This window comes from Thunnus thynnus, chromosome 3, assembly GCF_963924715.1.
Source record: "Thunnus thynnus chromosome 3, fThuThy2.1, whole genome shotgun sequence".
Lineage (NCBI taxonomy): Eukaryota > Metazoa > Chordata > Actinopteri > Scombriformes > Scombridae > Thunnus > Thunnus thynnus.
In genome coordinates this window covers 31,428,040-31,451,794 of record NC_089519.1, presented here as the reverse complement: position 1 = coordinate 31,451,794, position 23,755 = coordinate 31,428,040, and the positions used below count along the sequence as shown (strand labels likewise).

At 37.7% G+C, this 23,755-nt stretch overlaps 2 protein-coding genes across 5 annotated transcripts in view; one reads left to right on the top strand and one right to left on the bottom strand.

Moving 5' to 3' along the window:
* Nucleotides 1-1,175: 1,175 nt before the first annotated feature.
* Nucleotides 1,176-23,755, bottom strand: part of cyth4b (cytohesin 4b) — a 26,821-nt gene continuing 4,241 nt past the window's right edge. Inside the window, exons 1-13 of one of the 2 annotated variants that reach the window (XM_067585412.1) lie at nt 16,378-16,537; nt 13,568-13,650; nt 13,327-13,391; nt 12,798-12,864; nt 11,710-11,828; nt 11,142-11,222; nt 8,335-8,447; nt 7,913-8,061; nt 5,525-5,636; nt 5,051-5,127; nt 3,855-3,926; nt 3,559-3,713; nt 1,176-2,285 (exon numbers count right to left, since the gene is read on the bottom strand). In XM_067585412.1, coding sequence (XP_067441513.1) covers nt 2,204-2,285; nt 3,559-3,713; nt 3,855-3,926; nt 5,051-5,127; nt 5,525-5,636; nt 7,913-8,061; nt 8,335-8,447; nt 11,142-11,222; nt 11,710-11,828; nt 12,798-12,864; nt 13,327-13,391; nt 13,568-13,650; nt 16,378-16,396 — 1,194 coding nt within the window. In that variant the 5' untranslated portion in view covers nt 16,397-16,537 and the 3' untranslated portion in view covers nt 1,176-2,203. Of the gene's footprint in view, nt 2,286-3,558; nt 3,714-3,854; nt 3,927-5,050; nt 5,128-5,524; nt 5,637-7,912; nt 8,062-8,334; nt 8,448-11,141; nt 11,223-11,709; nt 11,829-12,797; nt 12,865-13,326; nt 13,392-13,567; nt 13,651-16,377; nt 16,538-23,755 lie in introns of those variants that run through there. The other variant, XM_067585413.1, reaches the window with a different exon arrangement.
* rac2 (Rac family small GTPase 2) overlaps nt 17,986-23,755 on the top strand; it is a 20,560-nt gene continuing 14,790 nt past the window's right edge. For 2 of the 3 annotated variants that reach the window (XM_067585414.1, XM_067585415.1), the window contains exon 1: nt 17,987-18,111. In XM_067585414.1, the coding sequence (XP_067441515.1) occupies nt 18,077-18,111 (35 nt within the window). In that variant the 5' untranslated portion in view covers nt 17,987-18,076. Of the gene's footprint in view, nt 18,112-23,755 lie in introns of all 3 variants that reach the window. The other variant, XM_067585416.1, reaches the window with a different exon arrangement.

Below are 23,755 nucleotides of genomic sequence, written 5' to 3'. Positions count from 1 at the left end.
TTAAGACAATAACAGTACTTTCTCTAATGGGATGTTCTAAAGCACTGAAGTTTGTTTGCTATGGTATGCTACCTTGTGTAGTTACCTCTTGCTGCGTGGTAGAGCATTGTCTTGATTAGTATGTCTACATTTTGTTTGTATCTCAATTTACTAGCATGAGCACATATATGCACCATAGATAACATGTACGCACATGATGAAAAATATTTCTGCCAACTGTAAGGGGCACTAACAGTGTGGAGCAGTAGTGCACCCTAAAGGTACAGTATGATTGCACCAATATAAGAGGCCACGAAGAAGATGTAAACAATGTAGGTTTTGTGATTTTGAAAAGGCTTTTTAAAGTAAGGTTCGCAATTTTTTTAAGTGCTGCATGTCTCAAAACAATATCCCAAGTGCCCATATGAATTTTGATTGAGATCATTCCTTTTGTTCTACACGGCCGTTAAATGTGCTTCCAATTCAAGTGACGGAGAACAAATCCACATTTCTAGTTCTGTGAAAAAATGTATTTAAAAGTGTATCTGAAACTTATATGTAGCTTCAGTTATCTGATTTGAAGTGGATATCTTCCCGAGATAGTCTTTTTAGTACAAATACTGGCCAAAACATTTAATACAAATTCTCTGTCTTTGTAAGAAGCAACAAAGTTAGCATGGATTTGGTCATTTTCAGGTGAAAAGATGTCTAACTTAAATTGGGTGTATATTAAATGTAGGCTAACTGTTGTGTGAACAGCATCTCACTGATAGTTTCCAATATGGAGTTAGGATTTGCTACACACTGAAATGTAATCACTTACTGCTGTTTACATGATGATAGTTAAGAGGAGCTGTGCATAGGATGTGTTAGTTTGATAAAAAGATCAAATCAGATCAAAATCAGATAGCTCCTACACCTCCAAATGTGATATTGCATCAAACTGCAAAGGTGGTTCAGGTTCAAGAAGCACATTCAAGGATGTGAACCAAACATACCTACACGTGGACAGAGAAAAACACAAAAAAATATGAGGTGAGGTTAGGTGTGGTCTGGTTTCGGTAGGCGCATTCAACCGAAAACAGCACAGCTGTCAATTGCTCTCTGAACATAGGATCCAATCTTATGTCAACAGATACCCAAACACCTTTTTATTAAATAATTAATTAATGAGAAAATAAATACAGTAGTTACAATTACACACAATATAAGTTTTATTTCAAATAATACATTGGATTCATATACACAACAAAGCAGATATAACGCATATTGCCCTGCACTTATTGCACTGTGCTTTAAAGGTAGGTGTAATGTTAAAAAATGCAGGTTTGGTCTGATTAGAACAAGACTATTCTGCATTTCAAGGTAAATTTGTCATGTCATTCTGTAAGCACTATAAATTTTATATCAACAGATAAATTTTTTTAAAAAAAAGCTGAATACATGAAAATATTTCTGTACAGTATTTACAAACTTACATATTTACTTAATTTGCTTAATTAAAGCAAGCACCTTCAGATCGCACCTTGCCATAACAGCAGTAGAGCATGAAGTGCTCTCTTTTGATACAAGAAATCAAGACATACATGTTATATAATGGAAATTAAGTTCTTGGTGGAACTTTGAATGACACACTGGACAGAAGTAAAGTATATTGCTATAACTTTACTTGTGCGTGTCCATTTTTGAGACTCTTGAGAACTCTTCAGTATCATAAAAACAATCTGCGTCTTGACTTTTTATAACATGCACGGAACTACTGAGACGTCACATGCTTGATTGTCTTCCTGATCCCACTACATCTTGTGGAATAAGACATCAACAAAAAACATAAAAGTCTTCTCATGGCAAATTATATAAGTACACAGACACTTTTTAAAATTCTGTAAACTGAAAGATACAAATCCACACATGCCTCGTTCCACAACTTATACTAACAAAAATTCAGTTCCCACTATAGCCCTTTTGTTGCATTGTGGCTTGGCATGTCGACAGTGAGAGCAACAATACTTTGTCACCTTAGACACAGTTTTGTTCAGTCTGTAAAAAGAGAAGTGGAAAGAGAAGTCTCTCTTTTAGCCCAAACGGCCACTGTCAGGGTTTTTCTGACCAGCCTTCAGTGTCCGTGCACTGTTGTCTTGCAGGATGTTAGATACAACTTGAAGGAGGACAGAATCCCACTGTGGTGCACTATAATAAACGCCCACAGGGGGCACTGGACAGCTCAGTCCTGGGGGGCTTGGTTTATCACCTTCTTCTTACGGACTGAGACCAAGTCATAGAACGGATCCTTGGTGATACTCGCTCTGTTTGAAGTGAAAAAGATAATTTTGATCGTGAGGCTATTGCATTGATAGCAGCATATGTATGTGCTCTTGTATATCAAAACATGATGACCAAATATTCGGAAAAGGATAGAGAAATTTAAGGAGGACATATCATGCACATTTCCTATATTTTTATCCTCTGGATCTACTGGAATCTTTGCATGATTTACGGTTAAAGAAACTCCCTACTTATCTTATACTGGCCCTTTATGCAGCCCCTCAATTCAGCCTCTGTCTGAAACAAGTCATTTTAGTTCCCAGCTCTATAAGGCCCCCCTCCTGATTGGTTAACTCCAGCTCCGGAGGCTACGTAAACAAACAGTAGTCCGATTTTGCTTCTTTTTCCTGTTCTTTACTTGAAATATAAACTTCTCAAATACATCTGAACATGTTCAAGCATGAATCCAATCCAAAATATGCGAGTGGACAACACAAACAGCCCATGGAACAACCTTAGCTAAGGAATGGGTGACCATTTGTGGGCATGTGCAAACGATCTGACGTCAGTTCGGAAGGGAGGTAGAGGTAACTTTGCAAACAAAGCGTTCAGAGCAGGATGAAACCCTGGCTTTTGACATAAAGGCAGCATTTTTACATTAACCTCAAGTTTTGGAACTTTGACTATTTTTAAAATAGACATCTGCCATTATAACTGTATATAAATGACAGAAAATCACAAAAGCATGATATGTCCCCTTTAAAAATATCTTCCAAAATGAAGTTTCTTTACTTTGATTTGATCACAATTATTATGTTTAACCATTTAGCTCAGTATAGCACAAAGAATGATAACATGGGGAAACAGCCTGGGTATAGTTACTCCAAAGGCAGATTGTGTTAACTTTGGAAAGAGCCAAGCTAGCTAACTGCCAGCTAGTGGTGACTACATATTCATTCCATGCCCTAAGTAGCAGGCACTTCACACTACACTATAATACAATACTACATCACAGCTTCTGGCCAAATCTAGCTGTGGTCACATTTTCAACAGACATTTCAAAAAATAAGGGTTTGTTTTTCTTCAACACAAGATCTTATATTGAGTTTTTTTCTGTAAGGTTTGATGTAAAACTGTTTAGGGAATCAACTTGGTCTTTAATAGTCCTGACAAGTACAGTGTGCAGATGCATGTGTGCATTTTTATATCTGTAGAACAAGCAGTCTGATGTGTCTGGGTATGTACACGCCTCTACTTGTGTTGATGTTTGCAGAATCGCATATACACTGGGTGTGTATGTGTTTGTGGTCTGACCTGATGGCCTCGATCCAGGAGTCTCTTTCCTCAGCACTAGCGGCACAGATGGTGTAGGACTGGTGTTTCCCCTCCACCACCCTGCCATCCGTCTCTGTTTTACATGCTTTGATCTTCTGCCCTCGACTGTTTGGGTTGTACAGGTCCAGACAGTACTAGACGACACCAGAATCACCGTGTTAATCAATCTATAAAACCATCAATCTATCCAGTAATGTTACATCCACACAAAACTCTCCAATTCAATTCAGTTAGCCATTTCTGTTGGACAACAAACACGAAAGGTAGTATCTTACAGGTTTGCGAGGATAAGGGACTTCTCTCACACAGAGATTCTCTAGAGGGATGATGCCTCTGGGCTCTTTGTCCTGATGACAGACAGAAAGAGATAAAGAGAGGGAATGAGTCAGATGATTTGTTATGAAGGCAAGAATAAATCAAGAGAGTAAACATGTCCTTTGTGTCACAAAAAGAAGGGAAGCAGAGGTGATAGAAATTTGTGTAATATAACAACTTGTGACATTTGTATTTTAAAAAACACAAGGTTTTGCTATTAAATGTCAAAACAATACAATGTAAAAAGGTAATTTGTGTTTTGCCTGTGTCCTCTCGCCAACAAAATGTCTCCTAACTAGACTCATATGACTCCCAAAAAAACTACTCATGAGTGTTTTCTGATTATGCCACCTTTATGGTTAAAGTCTGGTTAAGTTTTTGCAACTATAACTTCTTGGTGAAGATTGAAATGTTGGTTAGAAGGTAAAGGGTAGAAAGGTCGCATTCATTATTAAAGGATGTTGAACCTGTATCTGGGGTCCTGACTGGTTTCCGAAATCCTGCCTCAAATATAATAGAATTTAGGAAATATTCTAACAAGCAACCAAAAAATGTCATTTGAAGTAGAGAAGAAAATGTCTTCAGGGATGTGTGAGACTTTACTTAGGCAAAGCCATGCTTGCTAACACGCTAATGTCAAGCAGCTTATCATCTTAGTTTGGCATGTTAGCATGCTAGTATTTGGATACAAACACAAAGTAAAGCTGAGGCTGATGGAAATGTCATTAGTTTTGCAGGTATTTGGTCATGAACCAAAGTATCGGACAAATTCAAATTTTGACCTGATGCTGGCACTAAGCAAAAAGTCAGGGGATCACCAAAGGAGGACGTGCATGTCTGAATCAAATTTCCAGGTAATATATTCAATTGTTAATGAGACATTTCACTAATACCCATAAATGTGAACCTTATGGTGGCGCTAGAGGAAAAGTCAGAGGATCACTAAAGAGAATTCATTCTCTGTGCACCATGGATATCAACCAGTACTTGTTGAGATATTTTTGTCTGGACCAAAGTGGTGGACTGACCGACCAACATTGCCATCACTACAGCCAATCCGACAGCATGGCTAAAAAGTAAGCAGAAGATTGGTGGGCTTGAAAGAATTTCAGACAAATGTTGTAGTGATACAGGAGGAGCAGAGTTGAAGCCTTACAGTGGTGAACTCAAAGTAGTAGAGGCAGTTGTCAGTCAGGATGAACCATCGTCTCTTCCACGTCTTCACTCGGCCTCCTGAAATACGGAGAGAGAGAAAAAAATAAAGATTTTTTACACACAGTTATTAGCTGTGTTCTAAGTTTTCAGAAGACACGGAAACATGTGCGAAACGAAAAGTGTTAAAACACTGACGTGGTTAACATGCGAACTCGTAAGGGTATATTTTATTATTGGGTCATCTTCTAATTGCTTCCTCTGTACTTTCCCCTTTTCAACCTTAGCAGTTAGATGTAATATAGCACAGTATCATGAAGCACATCTTCAGCTCTCTTCTTGGTTCTCTTGGGTTCGGTTTAGGAATTTGTAGCTTAATAAATTGACCACTCTGGAGTTTTGGCACTTAAATCAGTTTAACAGCCAAGATCACTTATACTAATTCATATAAACAGATTATTTGGGAGAGGAGTTTTACCAAGTTTGAGGAGCCAGCCTTCTCTGTCAGGGTTGAAGAAGGTGTGAGTCAGGTCATTCCCATCATCCTCTGGTATTTTGAAAGGCTCACTGCGTATGCTGTCGTACAGTTTCTGCATAGAGCAGTTGAAAAGTTAAAACAACAACAACAATAAAACACATCTAAAAAATTGCTACCATTCAAAATCTTTTCCCATCCACAGATCATAATTTATGAGCTAAAACCTTATCACCAATCAGAGAAAAGTCCAAACAATTGCAAACTGACAACTAAAATAAGTGTGTCATCCTGGTGCAACTTCAGTTAAGAGATACCGGATCAGCTGTTACATGTGAAAGTGGGACGATGATGTGTTGACTAATCTTTATATTTATAATCTAACACCAGCCCACAGTCCCAGACATAACATCACCTCCTGCAGCATGCTGGTAAATGTAGGTGGTAACTGGGCCTGAGAACACCCTGAACGTGGTTGCAGTTGTGTGTTTCTGTTCTAGCTAAAGTTTTATTTAATCAAGCAAATAATGTGCTGCACACAAGTGCACAAGTATAAACAATTCAAAAAACATGTTTCACAATTGTTTTTGGATTGTTTCAATTTTTTTTTTTTTTTAAATGTTACTTTTTTTATTCATTTGTTTATCTGCCTCTGAGATCCCACAAAAAGTAATATGTACAGTATGTACAGTAAAGTATTATTTCTTTTTGTGGTCGCTTTTTAAATAGAACTGCTGATGTGAAAAGTAAAAATTATGCAGCCAGAAGCGAAACTGGCATTTTCCAAGTTACCAGATTTAAGGGGAGGAAGTCACTTGAATACCCCTAAATAATTCTATTCTACATGTAAAATTCTCCACAGTCTCCAAATCTTACACGCACACTTGACGTGTATGGTAAAAACCGCAAAAAGTCTGCTATAAAGGATTTTGAGTCATCAAAAACTTAAAACTGGGCTTTTAGTTATTTCACAATCTTCTTCTTAAACATTTTTTTTCTTTCCTTACTCACCTTATTTCAATGTTCTTTGTAAGGATGACGGCCAAAACACGTTGGTCTAATGATGAAATTATTCTTAATACGACAACTCTGGCTGGAGTTTTGACCTCTCCAGTTATTTTACAATCTAATATCTTATGTTAAATCTGATGCTACTATAAAAACATGAAGTGTAATACAGATATAACAATATGTTGTCATAGTTAACAACTGTCAACATTATTTGCCATATTAACTATTTATAAATAAACATGGCAAAATGTGACAAATGTGCAATATTCACTACATCTGATCAATCTCAATTTCTGCCTGGAAATATTGACAGGCTTATCATAAATGGTAATACTAGAAATATTCCATGTTTTTCTTGTAATTGTAATCTTTTAATTGTAATTGTAATCAAATCCCATAAAAAGTCCAATTTCAACAAAGAATTGTGTATCCATATAGCTTTTGACCCCTACTGTTGTCCAAAAAATTAAAAACATATCAATAAGCTATATGTTTACACTGGTTGACATGTTCCATCACTACAAAGAACAAAAACTCTGTAGTTTATTTTGAGTCGATCCCAGATACACTATCCATTAGCTGGAATTACTTATTTAATGCGCCGAATTTGTATTAGTCAACCACTGAAAGTAGTCCCCAAAAAAAGACAGTTTACTCCTGTTTGAGTGATGTTTGCTAAAAACTGCAGTGCCCAGGTGTTGTAGGAAATTACTGAGCTGAAATGAAAGTATGACCCGTTTCTAATGATTGCTTAATTCGTAGGAAGGAACTGGCTTTGGGCTCAGTGCCAAAGACAGGATAGGGAAGTCGGAAAGTATTGACAGTTGGACTGACGCATTGTTGGTTTTAGTCTTTTCATAGGATTTTTTGATAAGAGAATAATGTCAACCTAATCCGTTAAATCATTTCCTCATCCTACACCAGAAACCATACATTTGATTGTGTGAAGATTGAGGGTTGTGATCAACTGAGGTGTTTGGAAATCTTTACTCAAACTAAGTACACACATTTTTTATCTGTAAGGAAAAGTTCTTGTCATTGACATGACATTTTAATTCTTCAGTTTAGTTTTATTTAGATAAACATCTGTTCGGTTTTGTATAAGACCTGATAGAGACTTAAGAGTATTGCATTTTGCACTACAACCTATAAGAAAAAAATGTTTTAAAACTGTTTTGACCACTTAAGAGGACTAAATAGGGAGGTTTTATAATCTGTTTTTATTCCAGCTAGATGTCATGAGCTCACTGTCTTGCAATGTCCCAATTTCCCAATGGTAAAAAATAGATGTGGGATTTGTTTTCAGAGTCTGACATTAATATTCAGATTATTACTTCCTGGTGTCTTTTTCAGACACTGTGATTGGCCAGTGGTTCTCACCGAGAGCAGATCGTTAGGTAGATCCTCTCCATTGTTGATGCCTCTGTTCATTGAGATGAATCGATCCAGAGTGGTTTTGTCCTTCACATTGGGGTTGTGGAGGCTGGTGTTCAGCATGATGATGGCAAATGACAGGATGTAGCACGTGTCTGGCGTTACAGAGGAAGATAGACACACACACATGCAAGCACAAAAAATAAGAGGAAGCACAATAACATTCACCATATAGATTCTTATTGTTTTAGTTTACATAAATACAGTCAGTGAAGAAAAGAAAAGAAGAAATGAAAGTCAGAGACAAATGTGGAGCGATAATGCGGTCAGTCAAACCCCCCCTTCCTCTTCAACACACATGCTCACATATTTTCACACACAGTCAGTCCTGGCAGGAAGTGGCCGGATGTATATTTAGTGAAACCCACCGGTTGACTGAAAGACATGAGCGTTGCATTCGCAGTAGCGCGTGGCAAAAGCTTCCATCATACGGTCAATCTTCTGGGCTTCTCCGGGCAAACGGAAACTCCACAGAAACTGTCTGTCACATGAACACCACAACAACATAAGACTTCTTCATGCAATACATACAGGGTTTACTTAGGTTTATGAGCAGTAGGTGAACTATAGATGTACCACACATCTGATCAGAAGAGCGCGTGGGACGTGCATGACACAGATCATTAGTCATGTGTGATAATGTGAACATTTTCTCACAAACGTACAAACAGACACAGAATTAGACTGTGATTAGAATACATTAGTGGTTAGTGATGCACAATAACTCTCTTCCAGGAGTGTAATACAACTAATGATACTACCAATTACTTTCACTGTCAATTAATCAATAAATGTTTGGTCTATAAAATGTCAGAAAATAGCAAAATATGACCCAGAGTCAAAGGTGATGTCTTCAGATGTCTTGTTTTGTCTGACCAACAGTCCGAAACCCAAAGATATTCAGTTTAATATCATGTATGACAAAGAAAAGCATTAAATCATCACATTTGAGAAGTTGAAAACAGCTAAAATGACGAGTGGATTATCAAAATAGTTGCCCATTCACTTTCTTATGATCAACTGATCGATTGATTGACTAAACGTTGCAGCTCTGCATTAATTTATTCCTCAAGTACTCTACTTATGTGCAAGTTTGAGGTATTTTATACTTCTACTTTACAACACTGGTTCAGGTTCATTGTGTGTCAAGACACCTTGAGGAAGAAGTGTGCCAATACGCATTGATGTATTTTTACAGTGTAGTAGCTCATATTTATTGAAAGCTATTTATTTCATGCCATCCATTTGAGGGCATGGACTTGGATTTTTTATGTCACACCATACTCAAGGTTGAAGGCATATTTCAAGGATTCAAAGAATTTAAATGCCACCAGTGTATTTCCATAAGGTATATTTTCTTTCTACTTCACTATATTTCAGAGGGAATTATTGTACTTTTTGTTTCATTGCATTTAATTGACAGCTACAGTTGCTATTACTTTGGAGATTTAAAGTATAAGGCTGGCAATTTTCTATATTTTTCTTATTGTCAACAAATCTCCTGTGCAAAGCCGAACCAACAGTGAATTGACACTACTATGTATTGTGGGTGCAGCCAAAGTCTGATATACCTTATTGCCTCTGTGCTTTAGACCTCCACTGTTGTGCAAACACTATTAAAAACACGTCAATGCACCACACTGCTGCACTGGGGGACATGTTTCTTCACCACAAAGGGTTTGTTCACGTTAGCTTGTTCAGATACATCTTCAAAGGCTAATAACAACAAACATGTTTTCAGTCTCCGGAGAGCAGTTCCTTGTAAGGCAGACACCACAGTGCATGCATACATATCACAACCTCTTAACTTTGTGCTGAAGTTCTTTGAGAAATCTGTGATAGTTTCTAGGCTAGTTTGAGCTAAGATAACTGGTCACATCACATTACACAACTGTTGAGTTCCCTAACAATACAATTTAAAATGCAGTACGTTTTACTTGCAATGGATAATTTTTATACTGTGGTATCTTACACCACTACTCTTCATATTAGTCACAAATGCCGTTTAACACTGATGCATGTTGCTTTCCACTGATGTGGTTTCCAGCATATCTTTGCTAACTTGCCCCTCTCAACGCCCTGTTAAGAAACTCAAGGAAGTTTGTGGCTTGAGATGTAGTTACATTTGGGTGATTACAGTATTTGAAGACTTTTCAGTGATTTATAAATGTTATTGATTGTTTTGTGTGTTTGCTTCAGAAAATCCTGCTAAAAATAACCAAGATGCACTGATTAGCAAATCACAGAAAAGTGCGGTGAAACGACAGGTGTTAAAAATAAACTTGTGTTCCTGGTGTTAGATTGTGTTTTACTCCTGACAATATCAATGTCATTCCATTTCACATCTAAAAGTGTGAACATTAAAGACATCACAGGCAAGCTATGTTTGTCTTGAAAATGTACTATTCCAAAATGTTTCATTTATAACTGCTGAATAATTCTTAATTTCCAATCCAATATTTTTATAAATAATAATAATAATAACAATTTTAATAATCCAACTGACTCTATCACCCTGTTTACACTTGGTTTTAAAATGCGTCTCAGTTGATCGGATCACAAGTGGACAGCACTAAATACGAATGTAAACGACCACCAAGATACATTGTGATCTGATCACTCAAACCACTTGCTGAGGTGGTGTGAGATGCATTTGACCGTATATCTTTTGTAGCATAAATGCTAATGTGTCACAATGCACCCTGACAAGCACGTAATGCAGGATGTGGTGGTTATTTTAGTGACAGTGCATCAAAAAGAGTATATTAGCTCTTGAAACATTTTTGTTTTCTCAGCTAGCCTGTGTGAAACAAATCTGGTGCAAATCTATGCACGGGTGATACCCCTTGGAGATGCATGATAGACACAGGCGATGTGTCTCGGTTGTCCGCTTGTGTTCAGATCACCGAAACGCATTTTAAAACCAAGTGTAAACAACCTCTAAAACACGAGTAAGTATACTTGTGTATACAAGTATACACTTTGTAATACCTAAATATAATTTATGGCATTCGGATGCTGCAGTCTGCAGGAATATAAACTAGTTATTTTATTGATGCACTTATTGTAAGTTGCTACTGACAACATCTACATGTATGTAAATGTTCCTGTTGATGATGATGATGATGAATGAGAGTCTCCTAGAAGTGTAAGGGGTGAAGATAAAGGAGCTGACCTGAGGGCCTGCACCAGGTTGAGGTCGGAGAACTCGTGCAGCTCCACAAAAGCCTTCAGGGTCTGGAGGTGGAGCTCTTCTCTGTGGGCCGGAGAGGAAAGAAGACACATGAAACCAGACGAAGGTATTTACTTTCCCTGTTGGAACATGCCTTTATAATTCCTCTCTCCTTCTCCTAGTGCTTTTTTTTCTACCCTACCCTTTCCTTTTACTTCTCCCTCTCATTTTTCATCCATGGTCCTCCTCTCTTGGCTGTTTTGTTTCATCCCCCATCTTCCCTTCTTCCATACAGCCCTACATCTGCAGCTTCTACTTCCTCCCATCATCAACTTCCCCTTTTTCCTCCATTATCCACTTAATATTTCCCCTTCTCCTCCCCTTTTTCTCTCCCTTATTCTCACACCCCAAATCCTGTGTCCTTTTTCTTGTCTTCCTTCTTCACACTTTCTGCTCCTCACCCTGTTCCCCCTCTTCCTCACCCTCTCTAAGTCAATGCCTCTTAACATCCTTGTCCTCCATCCTCATTCTCTTTTTCCTCCAGTCTGTCCACCTCTCTCCGCTTTCTCACCTTTCCCCGAGGAATTCTCCGATGGCTGTCTTATTGAGTCCTTCCTCCTTGTAGAGGAACTCAGCGATGGACTGGGCACCTCCATCCAGCAGCTTATTCTCCACTAGGTAATTGATACCCTGCACACAAACACACAAAATAGATGATGTATTTGTATTTCTGCATTATTTTCTATTTCCGTTCAGGGTTTGTTTTTATCACACCTACAGCCTAACAGACGCAGGTAAGTAGCGTTTTCAGATGATGATATGATACTTGAGAGGTGAAACCATGAGCTTATGTTCACACACATGCACTAACACACATACACATTGCCCAATGTGCTGTGGGTAGATGTGTTTAGTTTCACAATGATCTCATCTCCCATTTGTAATACCGAGCTTCTGTAATCCTAATTCCTTAAAACCAGTTTCTATTCCTCTTTCTTCTCCATCACAATGCTGGGAGGAAAAGGATTTAAAATACATTTGCAATGAAAATGAAAAAAACCTAATGAAACACTGAATTCTACCACTTCCCTCCTGCAGCTCTTTTACATTATGGAATGGGCTGACATGTCAGGGCTTTCATATTGATTTAAAGGCATATTAATGAAGTCTGAATGTCTGAATTTAAATGTATTCTAGTCTTGCAACCATCTCAAGTAAACAAACTAAACAGACAAAAGGCCTGCAGTTAACCTTTAAACTGTCGAAAGTTCAGGTTGCTTGTAATACCAACCACAGCTCGGAGTGGACTTCTTCCAGTAAGCGAAAAAAATAAATAAATAAAAGGTTATGCTTATACTTTGCATTTGTTGCTCTGACAACAGTGACCAGTTTGACCTGTTAATGAAAACCGCAGGCCTGCGTCAGTGTCAGAGCAGAGCAGAGCACTGTGGTTAAGTTAAGAGAGGAAGTCCACATAAAAAGCGAGCAAGAGCTGTTTACTGAGCGTGCTCTGCTGAGAAAGTCACACGCTAAAGCTGTAAAAGGTTTTTTTTAAAACCCTTCAAGAATAGCAAGACGTCATTTCATATCAAGCACTGTGCTGATGAAGATATTGTAGCTAAAACATGTTCATTGCGTCCCACACACTGCTGAGCTCACCTTTTTGGGGTCCATGTTGAATTTCTTCTTCCCACTGGAGAACTGTTTAGTCTTCTCTGTGGATTTGCTGCAAGAAAAGCAACATTAAGCAAAAAGTGTCAGTATTAAAAAGATTTTAATACCGAAATTCTATCAGGCAGATGTTCAGAAGCAAAGATAGAGCACAAACAGAGAGAGAGAGAAGCCTCGCTTCTACTAGTTTCTCTTATCAGTTTTTATAAAAAGCTGAAACACCATACCAAGGTGTAAAGTTAAGTCGTCTTTACCACTGTAGTGGACAGTAACACATGAGCACCATGTTATTTTAACCAACATGATGAAATCTTGCCTCAGAAGAGAATTTAGGAACCAAACATATGTGAAACAGAAGCCTAGACATAGTTGCAAATTGTTGGAACGATACAGTAAAACTGAAACATGAATGAGTGATACTGAAAAGTACAGTGGGAGGATTTAGTGAGAGTTCTAAAAACAGAGTTTTAAAAAAAAGGAAAATTGATTTGTAAGGTTTTTCCAGACTGACACTCACCTTTCCTCTGCAGACTCAAAGCTGAGTATTCCTGCCATGACATTGTCTATCTCCATCTTTAGCTTCTGGATGGGATAGAAAGAGAGAAAGCTTGTTAATACTTGTATGTGGAATACTAAATGTAGGACAACATGTATGTGTCAGTCTGAATTTACTAGAATTAAATAGCAATGATACATTTGAGACGTAGATTCATGCAAAAATACTCTATATCGGATACACAAACACTTTTTGGGCGTACCTGGATATCATCCAGAAGGTCTTTCTTGTACATCTTAATGCTCTCAATCTCCATCTTCTCATCCGCTGTGAAATCCGGGGAAACTGCAGAAATGGGAACAAGCAATTCTCAGGAATTCACATTCCAACTTCGACTAAGAGTCTGTCGTTCAAATTTCCTCACTTGACAGCACAAACTTAATGTGGAAACGCATCATTTGAGTAAGGAGGCGGATTTTGAATGACCATGTTTCTTTAGATTTGAAATGTTACATTTTGTAAACCAAAAGAATGTGCAAATTTTTTATGTTTTACAGCCCCAGTTGGTGATTTCAGCATGGTATCTTATCTATCCACAGATAGATTTGTTCTTACAGTGTACAATTTGAATAATCCAAACATTATTGTACTATATAATTAAAAAAGGGAAGAGAGGTTTCTCTGTAAGGCAAGTGTTGTGGTTTTCTCATGAAAGATGACCACAAAATATTACCATAAATACATTTCTTGAAAAACATGAATATAGCACAGACATGAGCATGCATATGTGTAGATGCATATTCAAACACAGACATCGAAGCTCAGTGGAGGACTTTTACAGGATATTTCCACTCAGTCAACCATCATCCCCAGTCACACCCACATAAGAGAAGTTTGTAGACTCACAGAAGGGGATGTATGAATCATAAAAACTGTACAGTCATACTAAGGAAAGGCTTAAATCATAGCATCAGGATTAAGAAACTGTGTTTGTAGGTTTCTAGATAACAGATAAGGTGGTCTTCAACAACCATGCGTGCTTGAGCTTTGAGGTTCTAGGTGTCTTTCAGATTATTATCTCGGTCAACCAGAGATTCCTCAGTTTGATATTAGTCATAGCCAGAGTGTGTCACTTTCACACATGCAACCCATTACATTAATGGGTTCAGTGATTCTGGTAAAATAGTCATTTTACAGTAGTAAAGTATGAACCCTGTGAAGAAGGAGATTTCAGATTAATATAAAAGTATCAACAGAAAGTTTGTGAAAAATGCAGAAATTGACATAATCAGACTGAAAATTCTGTTGTTTCTATCAGTTTTTCTTCTGAATTTTGTTCCTTTTCCCCTTTAAAATTCACGTTTTACACACAGAATTCTGACCTCCCTTTCCGATTTTCTAAATGAAAAATTGTTTGTATTTCAGGTAGCTTTAAATATCATGGACACAGCTCCTAGGCTGAAAAATGTGTTCCCAGTTGTAGACAGTACTCTCTGGAAAACTGGCAAACTCTGCAATGCAAAGCTCTTCTGTACTTGGAAACAGAACATATTATACATACATATTATATAACATATTATAAGGCAAGTGGCACTATTTTTTGTTAACTGCCGCAATGGTCAGTATATCTGTTCAATAGGATAAGTGGTACGTCAGCATAGTGATACCTGTGCGATTGAATTTGCACTTAAACTGTATCTTGTGGTTCAACTCATCATTTATTGCTGTTAATTTGAAAATATTGCAGGTCTGATGTGTTTATGTGCTACTAGACAGCTTGTACAAATGACATCCACATACTAAGAAGGTATTCAGAGTCATTTACCTTCTGAGACTCTTTTGATTGGCTTAAAAAACATCAAACTGCCAGAATATATTAAACTTTTGGTTGTTTTATTTGGCTGCTGCATACTGATTTGAGAACATTTTTTGCAAGGTGAGTCAGATGTGTCTTACAGGAATAATCAGCTTCAATACTTGTGCATGGGAGAAGAGTTTTAAGCAAATTTAGTAGACCAATTTGAACTTCAGCCAACAGAGAGAGAGAGAAAAAGCAGAAGGAATATAAATGAATTTCTCATCAGCATAGCTGACTGCATGATAAGTACAGCAGAATGTTTTTTTCTACCGGTTAAAATAGACATGAAAGTGTGTGCTTTGGAGCATGAAGGAGAGCAGCTTGTGTTTCACTCGGTTAGTGAGTGAAAACCAAAAATCCACCACTGTAGGATATTAAAGTTAGAAAATAACAACTGTCAACACTCCCCTGCGAGATCTCTTGGTTGCTTGGTGTTAATGATCTAATCAGGACTTCCACTTCTCCACCCTTCCTTTAAACGTCTTGTGCAATGAGCTGACAGGCATGTCATCGAACACCCCCCTTCACATAACGTGGATCCTGGTCTAAATCTACAAAATATCCGTGGAGCGAAGCAAACTTGATACCACGAATTTAAAGGTGGAATGTTTAGACGTCGAACCAGAAATAGCAACTTCCGTTTTCTATATTATCCTTGGTGAAGCGTGGCCTTGTGATTCTTATCCAACAGAGTGTGACTGACTCTTCCCTATTTCAGCTTGCAGTGAGCATTCTGTGTATCGTCTCACCACACAGCATCCATATGATAAGCGGTACACCAAATATTCACTAACCAGCTGTTCTGAGGGTGCACTGATAGGTCACACTAGAAAGAATTATTTCATATTTTTTTTATGTGTTTGTTTTATCATAGCTGTAGAAATATAGCAATGTGAGGATTGTGTTAGCTTTCGGTCATAACCACTTAGAGGTAGAGGAATTGATGTGATGAGTTACTAATTAAGGCTGCAGCACAAGAAACACCCAGTACATTAACAATGACAGGATAGTAAATTACCTCATTATTTGTAAAAAAATGAATTAAAATTCAATTCATGCAGGTAAATAGCACACCTCAGGTGGAAATGTCATCCCATAATGCCTACTCCTGCAACTTAGCTCTTAAACTAAACATAACATGCCAAAGAATGTTTTAGAGTTACTCCTAAAATAGCAATAAACAAAAGGAAGAGAGGGAGGAAAATAATTCTTACCCATTTGGCAATCAGTCATTGATATCCAAGAAACAGAAAAAAAAACAACAACAACAACAACAAAAAACAGTAATGTTTATACAGTGGATACGTCCAGATATGCTGGCTACCTCAGCACATAGTGCAGTAAGAGATGAATGAAGTCGATGTATTCTATTAACCACACCTCTTCCTCATCCATCACAATGTCAGCACAGAGCCACCACGAATGACAAGGTCCCCCGTCAGTGTTAAACCTTATCGATTGGATTAATATTGACAAATGTAGTGAGGCAGTCGAAGAGGGTCAAACTTTTTTTTAAGTCTTAGGATGTAACTGAACAAGTGCTCCAACGGTGACTTCTATTAAACACAGCCGACATGTTTGTTTGGCTTGAATGTAGCCTTATTTTACTGTTGCTAGAGCGACAGTAACATCCTCTTTCTGTGGATGAAACTCTTAGTGACGATGATGAAGAGTGTTTTGAAATTTAGTTTGACATCAACATTAGGTTGCAAAAGACGGGTCATTGTGTGAGTTTTGAAAGCCGGGAATATCATCAGACGGTGAGGTGTTCATTAAATCCCTGACACTCATCCTGCATCCTATCATTTGGTGTTACCTGAGAATAATCAAACACATTTCCACTTTATTGAACGTCAAATTGGACACATATTTTGAAAACATCATCACTTTTCTTCTTGTCTTGTTGTTGTGGAGTAATTCGGGCTGACTTGACAGGTGAAACTGTCAAGTCAGCCAAGTCACTTCTGCTGTGTGCAGAACTGCACACAGCATCCTGAACTGTAACTGATAACAACCTTCCTCTCATCATGATGTCACTGAAAATCATTTTTAGCATCTGCTTATCAAGTACATTGAAAATACAATTTATAAGCAAGTCATTATTGGAGCATTATTATGTGACAAAAGACAAAACTGTAACAGTGTTAAACTAATGTTGGATGTACAGCGATTCTCACTGAGCGGTCTGGACATGATAATCACAAAAATGATGCAGAAAGGCCATCTAGTGGTTATGAAGAAATATCACAATTATTGTCATTACTATTGTATAAAAATGTGTAGATGAGTTTTTGTATTAGTATTTAAAAATGTTATTTTCTGTTACTTTTCATTTTTTAATCCCTCTACAGACTCATTAAACTACTTAAAAACTAGAATTAAACTAAACAACAGATCTCTTTCTCTCTTTCTCTATGTGTGTTTCTGTGTGTGTGTGTGTGTGTGTGGGTGTGTGTGTGTGTGTGGGTGTATGGGTGTGTGTGTGTGTGTGTGTGTGTGCATGCATGTGTGGTGCATATGCATGCATGATTGCAAAGGTTGCAAAGGGGGAAGTTTAAATAAAGCTCAGTTATTATTACTGCAACACTTTCCCTCTTTCAAAACAGCCATTTCACAGCTATTACGTATTGCAAAAGTCTTTTTCCACAGCATTCAACTCATTTATATTGTTTTTTTTTTTTTAAAAACATTTTTACTTTCTTGCACAAGTTCTGTTGTGTAGAAGAAAAGACTAAACAGCAAAAACAGGAAGAAGAAAAAAATGAGAGAAGAGAAAAGAAAACCAGGCAGCTAAGGGAGGGGGGGGGGGGGGGGGGGGGGGGGGGGGGGGGGGGGGGCTGAGGGAGGTGTGTAACAATTTCCTGTAGTCTTTCTGTGAGGCTGAAGAGCACAGACGAGGCTGAGAGGAACAAGATGCAGGCAATCAAATGTGTGGTCGTTGGAGATGGGTACGGATTATTTTACTTTACCTACCTTGTTAAAACTTAAGCTGCCTTCTTATTAAATCATGAAGTGTTAACTAAGCTGATGCGTTCGGGTGATATTTGACCTTACAGGCTCAGAATTTAAGGTTATTTGATGAGTATCACAAATTTTCATATGGCGGTGCCGGTCTTGAGTAACTGTTTGATCAACTTCCGCAGTGAAGTGTGATACGATTTTAGTCGAAAAAACATTAAGGCTGCTGTACTCGTAAACTTGTTGAAAGGTAGTTATTTCAGTGTTACGTGTACATCTTTAGGTGTGTGTTTGACAGTGCTGATTCAGGGTGAGTGTGCTGTATGACACAGGCCACAACATGCAGGAAAATGCTACAACGCCACAAGCTTCAGAGCACAGACTCCTTACTGTGGTTTAAAATAGAAGATGTGCTAAAAAGAGTTTCTTAGAACAAAAAAAAGGAGAAAAAAAAACAGGAAGATACACTTTTCTTGCATTTGACTATTACTGTACTCTTTAGTACCAGAAATCCTGGTGGCTTTGTTGGGTCTAAAGGCTGAAATAAACTACCTCAGAACAAGTTTGGACAATGTGTTGTCTCCCACATCAGTAGGAATAAGTTGCACATACTTCTCATCCTTGAAGGTAGGGCAAGAGTCTGGTTGTCATAATGAGGAAAACTGAAGCGGAAGTAGCCATGTCTGTTAGAGATCAGTAAACAGAAAATTAAACATTTACAGGTTTGCAGGTTGGTTGGTGGAGTTTCCTTGTGTGTGTTGAGTTGTGTGCTGTGATTTATAAAAGTTGAGGAGAGGTTAAGGTAGACTCTGTATTTGGATGGTGAGACATTGTTCATCTTTTGGCGTTGTGCTCCAACACATTGGATTTGAAATTAAACAGCGACTATGAGTGGAAAGTGCTGACTACAAACTCCTAAAGCTCAAAGTTAGCACTTACAGTTTTTCATTGGAAATCAAAGACGTTGCACTACAGAACCAAAACAAGAGAAAACCTGTCAATGTCCAAAAAAGTATAGACTGCGCTGTATCCTGTACAGTTCACAAGTTGTGACATATCCTGATGTTTTTCATCATTTTTAAATAAATGTATTTTGACATTTACATTTTTTCATTTGACAGATGCTTTTATTCAAAGCAACTTACAAAGGAGGCAAGACAATCAAGCATTAGGGGACAGTGACTCAAAAGAGCCGTGGTACAAGTTTTTTAAAACATTTTTTTAATTAAAGTAAGAAAGGACTGGAAATGTATACGAAATACCACAAACAACAAAAAAGTAGTGCAACAATCAAATCATGACATATCGTTGGAATGTGAAAACTGCACAATCCTATACCATTTTTTGAAAAGTGAGGCGACAGCACTAGTTGTTTTCAGCTGGCTAGCAAATGTTTTCTCATAAGTTCAACCACTTGAATGCCGAGCATGTTGCATGCTTGACTTCTTATGTCAAAAACATGAGTTCTATTTTATCACAGTATGAGATCTTACATGGCTGTTGTCCAGTACTTGACCCAGATTTCAATCATATTCCTCTCATTTTTTCTCTGAAAACAAACACAGAAAAGGAGGAAATATTGTGAGGAATGTAGAGAAAAGAATTCGGGGAGAGCTTAAGAGTTCTTCCCAGTTTCACACCTGTTTTCCCCTGGACACTCGCTCTGAAAAGCATTGATTTGCCTGGTTTAGAAACACTGACAAGAACTTTTTAGCACCTCTGACAGACTACATTGGCCTCATGAGAACTGAGAAGCTGTCAGTTGAAGCTGGTAGCGCTATGAGTAATCTCTACCATGATTTTTTTTCAGTTTTTGATCAGCTCTGGTTGAAGCTAACCTGGCATTGTGCTGCAACTCATGCAAACATTCTTTGCTGTATGTAGAAGCCTCTTGGCCTTTCCACTGTTGATTTTGGGGCTCCACCAGTTTCACAGAAGGTGAAATCTGCGCAGGTGGACCTTGTTGAGATAGTCTTTAAAAAGACTCTCAACAGCTGCACTGTTTGTGTGACATATGAACACGTGTCTCTTTGTCTATGCATGTGACTAAACCAAATGTCAAAAAAGACATATAGCCTCTATTAACAGAGAAAGAGAAGAGGAAGTTGGTCTAAAGTTGTGGGGAAGTCATATTTTAGAATCTATCTGCTGTGTATAAGTTAACATGCTGTAGATTTATGGCCCTGTTATGGTTGTAGCATTTGGCCTGTTGGATGGATCGATGGATTGTTTCAATAACAGTTTGGTTCATTGGAAATTACAAAAAAATACATAACTTTAAAAGCAGAGGTCCACCTGTGTTTCAGTCATTACAAACTCAAGCTGTACAGCCAACAAAACTCTATTTCAAAGTCTAGTGGTGACCCCAAGTTTCCAAATATGCATAAAATATTTCCATTTGATGAAACGGTGCATTACATTGCTTGTTCACTGCCGGAACAAGCTGATACAGAATATATATACGTATGTGCTACTTTTAGACACATTAGAATGAGATTATTTTTAAAAGTGTTACAGCACCTTTCTATATCAGACATATCTACATGCTTAACAATATAATACAAAAGAAAGACATAAAGTAGAGCAAGTCTACAGAGATGGGTCTTCTTCTGTCTGTAGTACAACAAACCAGACGCCACACATCCCCATCCCCCAGGTCGGTTATGGTCACCAAAAGAAAGAAAGAGAAAGAGAAAGATAGATGAGAAAACATAAATAAATGATAACTACACAGGGTGGGTCTTTTAAACTTGTCCACATTTTCAAAGTTTCTGATTCACAGATTCAAAAAGCTACTTAAAGGTGCAGTGTGTAGAACTTAGTGGCATCTAGCAGAACGGATTTGGCAGAAATGGAGTTTATAAGTATGTTTTAATTGGTGTTTAATCACCTGAAAATAGGAATTGTTGTGTTTTTGTTACCTTAGAATGAGCCCTTTATATCTACATAGGGAGCAGGTCCACACCATGTTGCACCACCATGTTTCTACAGTAGCCCAGAATGAACAAATCAAATACCGACTCTAGAGACGGCTTTTCGTGTTTTTCACAAGTTTCACGGCTACTGAACATTCTGCTACATGCTTGCAAGAGAGGGGGAGGGGAGGTGTATTCATGTGGTTGCAAGCTGCAACCTCACTGAAGCAACTAGATCCGACACACTGGTCTTTTAAATGTACATACAGGGAAACAAAACAGAAAAAGTGAACACTGAAATTGAAAATATTACATTTAAAACACAATAAAAAAATTTAATGAAGAAGAAAACATATTTCATCCTCACAGATCATCTGCTTTTAAAACAAACAAGTTGTAGATGAATAGATGTAAATATGATGTACATATTTCAATTTGGTATCTGTCTGAGTTTGGATTGAGACCTTTTTGACCTATATAGCGGAGGCTATTTTAACATTTACTGTGGCTTCTGCTTTTTGGACTGGACCAACTGAAAGGAGACAGGGGTGTCTCGAACAAAGATGGAAGAAATTAGAGAAGAAGTATGCTGTTGTGACAGATACATGGACAAAACTAACAGGCCAACACAAAAAAAAGAGTGAGACAGGGAGAAAAGACAGAAAGTCTCAGTTGAGGAAAGAAGAGTGAGATACAGAACAGGAGATGGAGAACGGGGATCAAGAGTGAAGGGACAGAAACAGAGACAGAGCGAGAATGATTCTTCTTTGAAGAGTTTGCCAAGCTGAAATGAGATTATGTAGGATGGTGTCAGCAGGGGACAGAAAAGTTGATGGAAAAGCAGATTAAGAACAAAGAGACAGAGTGAGTTCAGAGGTAGAAGTTTTTTTTCTTGATCGCTCAGTTTGGCTGGTTCCTGTTTTCAACACTGAGCGATGCCTCTGAAACAGATCAGTTCCCTTTTGACTTTGCAACCACAGCACGCACACACTTGTGGCTTTTCTTACTTGACAGCTGGGCTGCTAATCTATTGAGTTACCTCGTTTCTGTGCCGGCCATCTTAACATGCCGTCCTCTATGATCAGAGCCTTCTTAGACCCTGAATCAGTTTTCAGTGTAGTTTGGAAAAATAAAAAAAAGACTATTTAGATTTTCCAATAGATTTTTTTTTTACATCTCTTCAGTAAGTCCACTCAGAGAATGATTGATGAGAATGATGAGAAAGTTTCTCCAGTGGTTTTTATCTCTAGTGGTATCTAGCAATGCAGACAGTTTAGTTTTATCAGCACATAGTTTGCAGTGAACAGAGCTAGCTGCTACTGAAATACTTTTTTTTTTTTTGTGTGCTCATATGCTGTGTCTGATATCATTCCCTTAACATTCAATAGTTCACTATATAATAAGGAGTATGTTAAGATTTGTGACACTCATGAATCACCATTATTTTGTGGCATCAATGAAAATTGTAGAGCCACATAACTGTAATTTTCACATCTAAAATCAAAGACGAAGGATTGAAACGTGCTATGGATACTAATTATGTTCAGTATAATGTTCATATATGATACATTAGACACTGAGAATTCAGACACTTAAATGTGGCAAACAGGGAGTGATTTTGGACACATCCAAGCATCTGAAAATATCATTACTCAACTGTCTTTTACTTTAAAAATTTGAAAAATGTGGATCAAAAACACTGTTATTTTAGTTTTAATAGACTTTTTTTAGACTTGTTTTTCAAGTGTAGTTTTTTTGAATGTTGTAAGCACCACAAAGAACAGCAAAAACTGTAAGTGGCAGATATTTTATTTGCCTAAAAACTCTAAGCTTTGGCAACAAAAAAAATACTCCTCAAACTACTGCATGTTGACACCCCACGCTCTATGACAACTAAACAAACATCTGAAAAGACTGCTAGATGACAGCTCTAGAAAGTAGTATTCTTTTGTAGTATTGTCTTTAAAACCAAATGTTTGTGACTAAGGGAGAGACGATCAAAGTTAAAGTTAAAAATAAAACATCCGTAGTTACTAATATGAGTTTAAATGGGTGCGGTTTAATCAGATTTGATTGTCAATGGTGTCTCCTTGGCAACACAAGTGAACAACACGTTTTCCCATCCTTCCCCTACTGTTGAATGTTGATGAGTGGAAATTTGACATCACCTTTTTCCATCAAGACTAAACCAACTTTGAACCAGTAGGAGATGGCAGATAGAAGACAGAATTGCTTATTGTAAGAAGCGGATTGAGAAGATAGGATTTTAGGACTTTTAAGATAAGTTTGTGCTGAGTTGAAGCAGTGATTGTGCATGTTTAGCTTGGATTTTCTTTGGATTTGCTAGGGCTTGCCTTACAACCATTATGTGAGCAGAAGAGTAAAATGTACATATGAGGTACACAATAAATGAAGGCTTCATACTATACGATGTAAAGTAGAACCTGCACCTGCACACTGTCCTCAAAGACCTCAAAAACCACAAGTGGTGTTTTGGAGCCTTACGGTAGCCGCACATCACCTTTCAGTCAGGATGTTATTTCTCAATCTACTTCTGTTTGATTAAAGCAACAAAGCTGAAGCAACCCACTGACAACATGTTCCCAATCAAGCCTACGACATTATCTGCGTTATCTGCCCGTCTTATTAAGAAGACAGGGCACGAGTCTTGGCGTTGTTGTTGAAACGCTGACAGCTAAGCTCTGGAACAACATAAGAG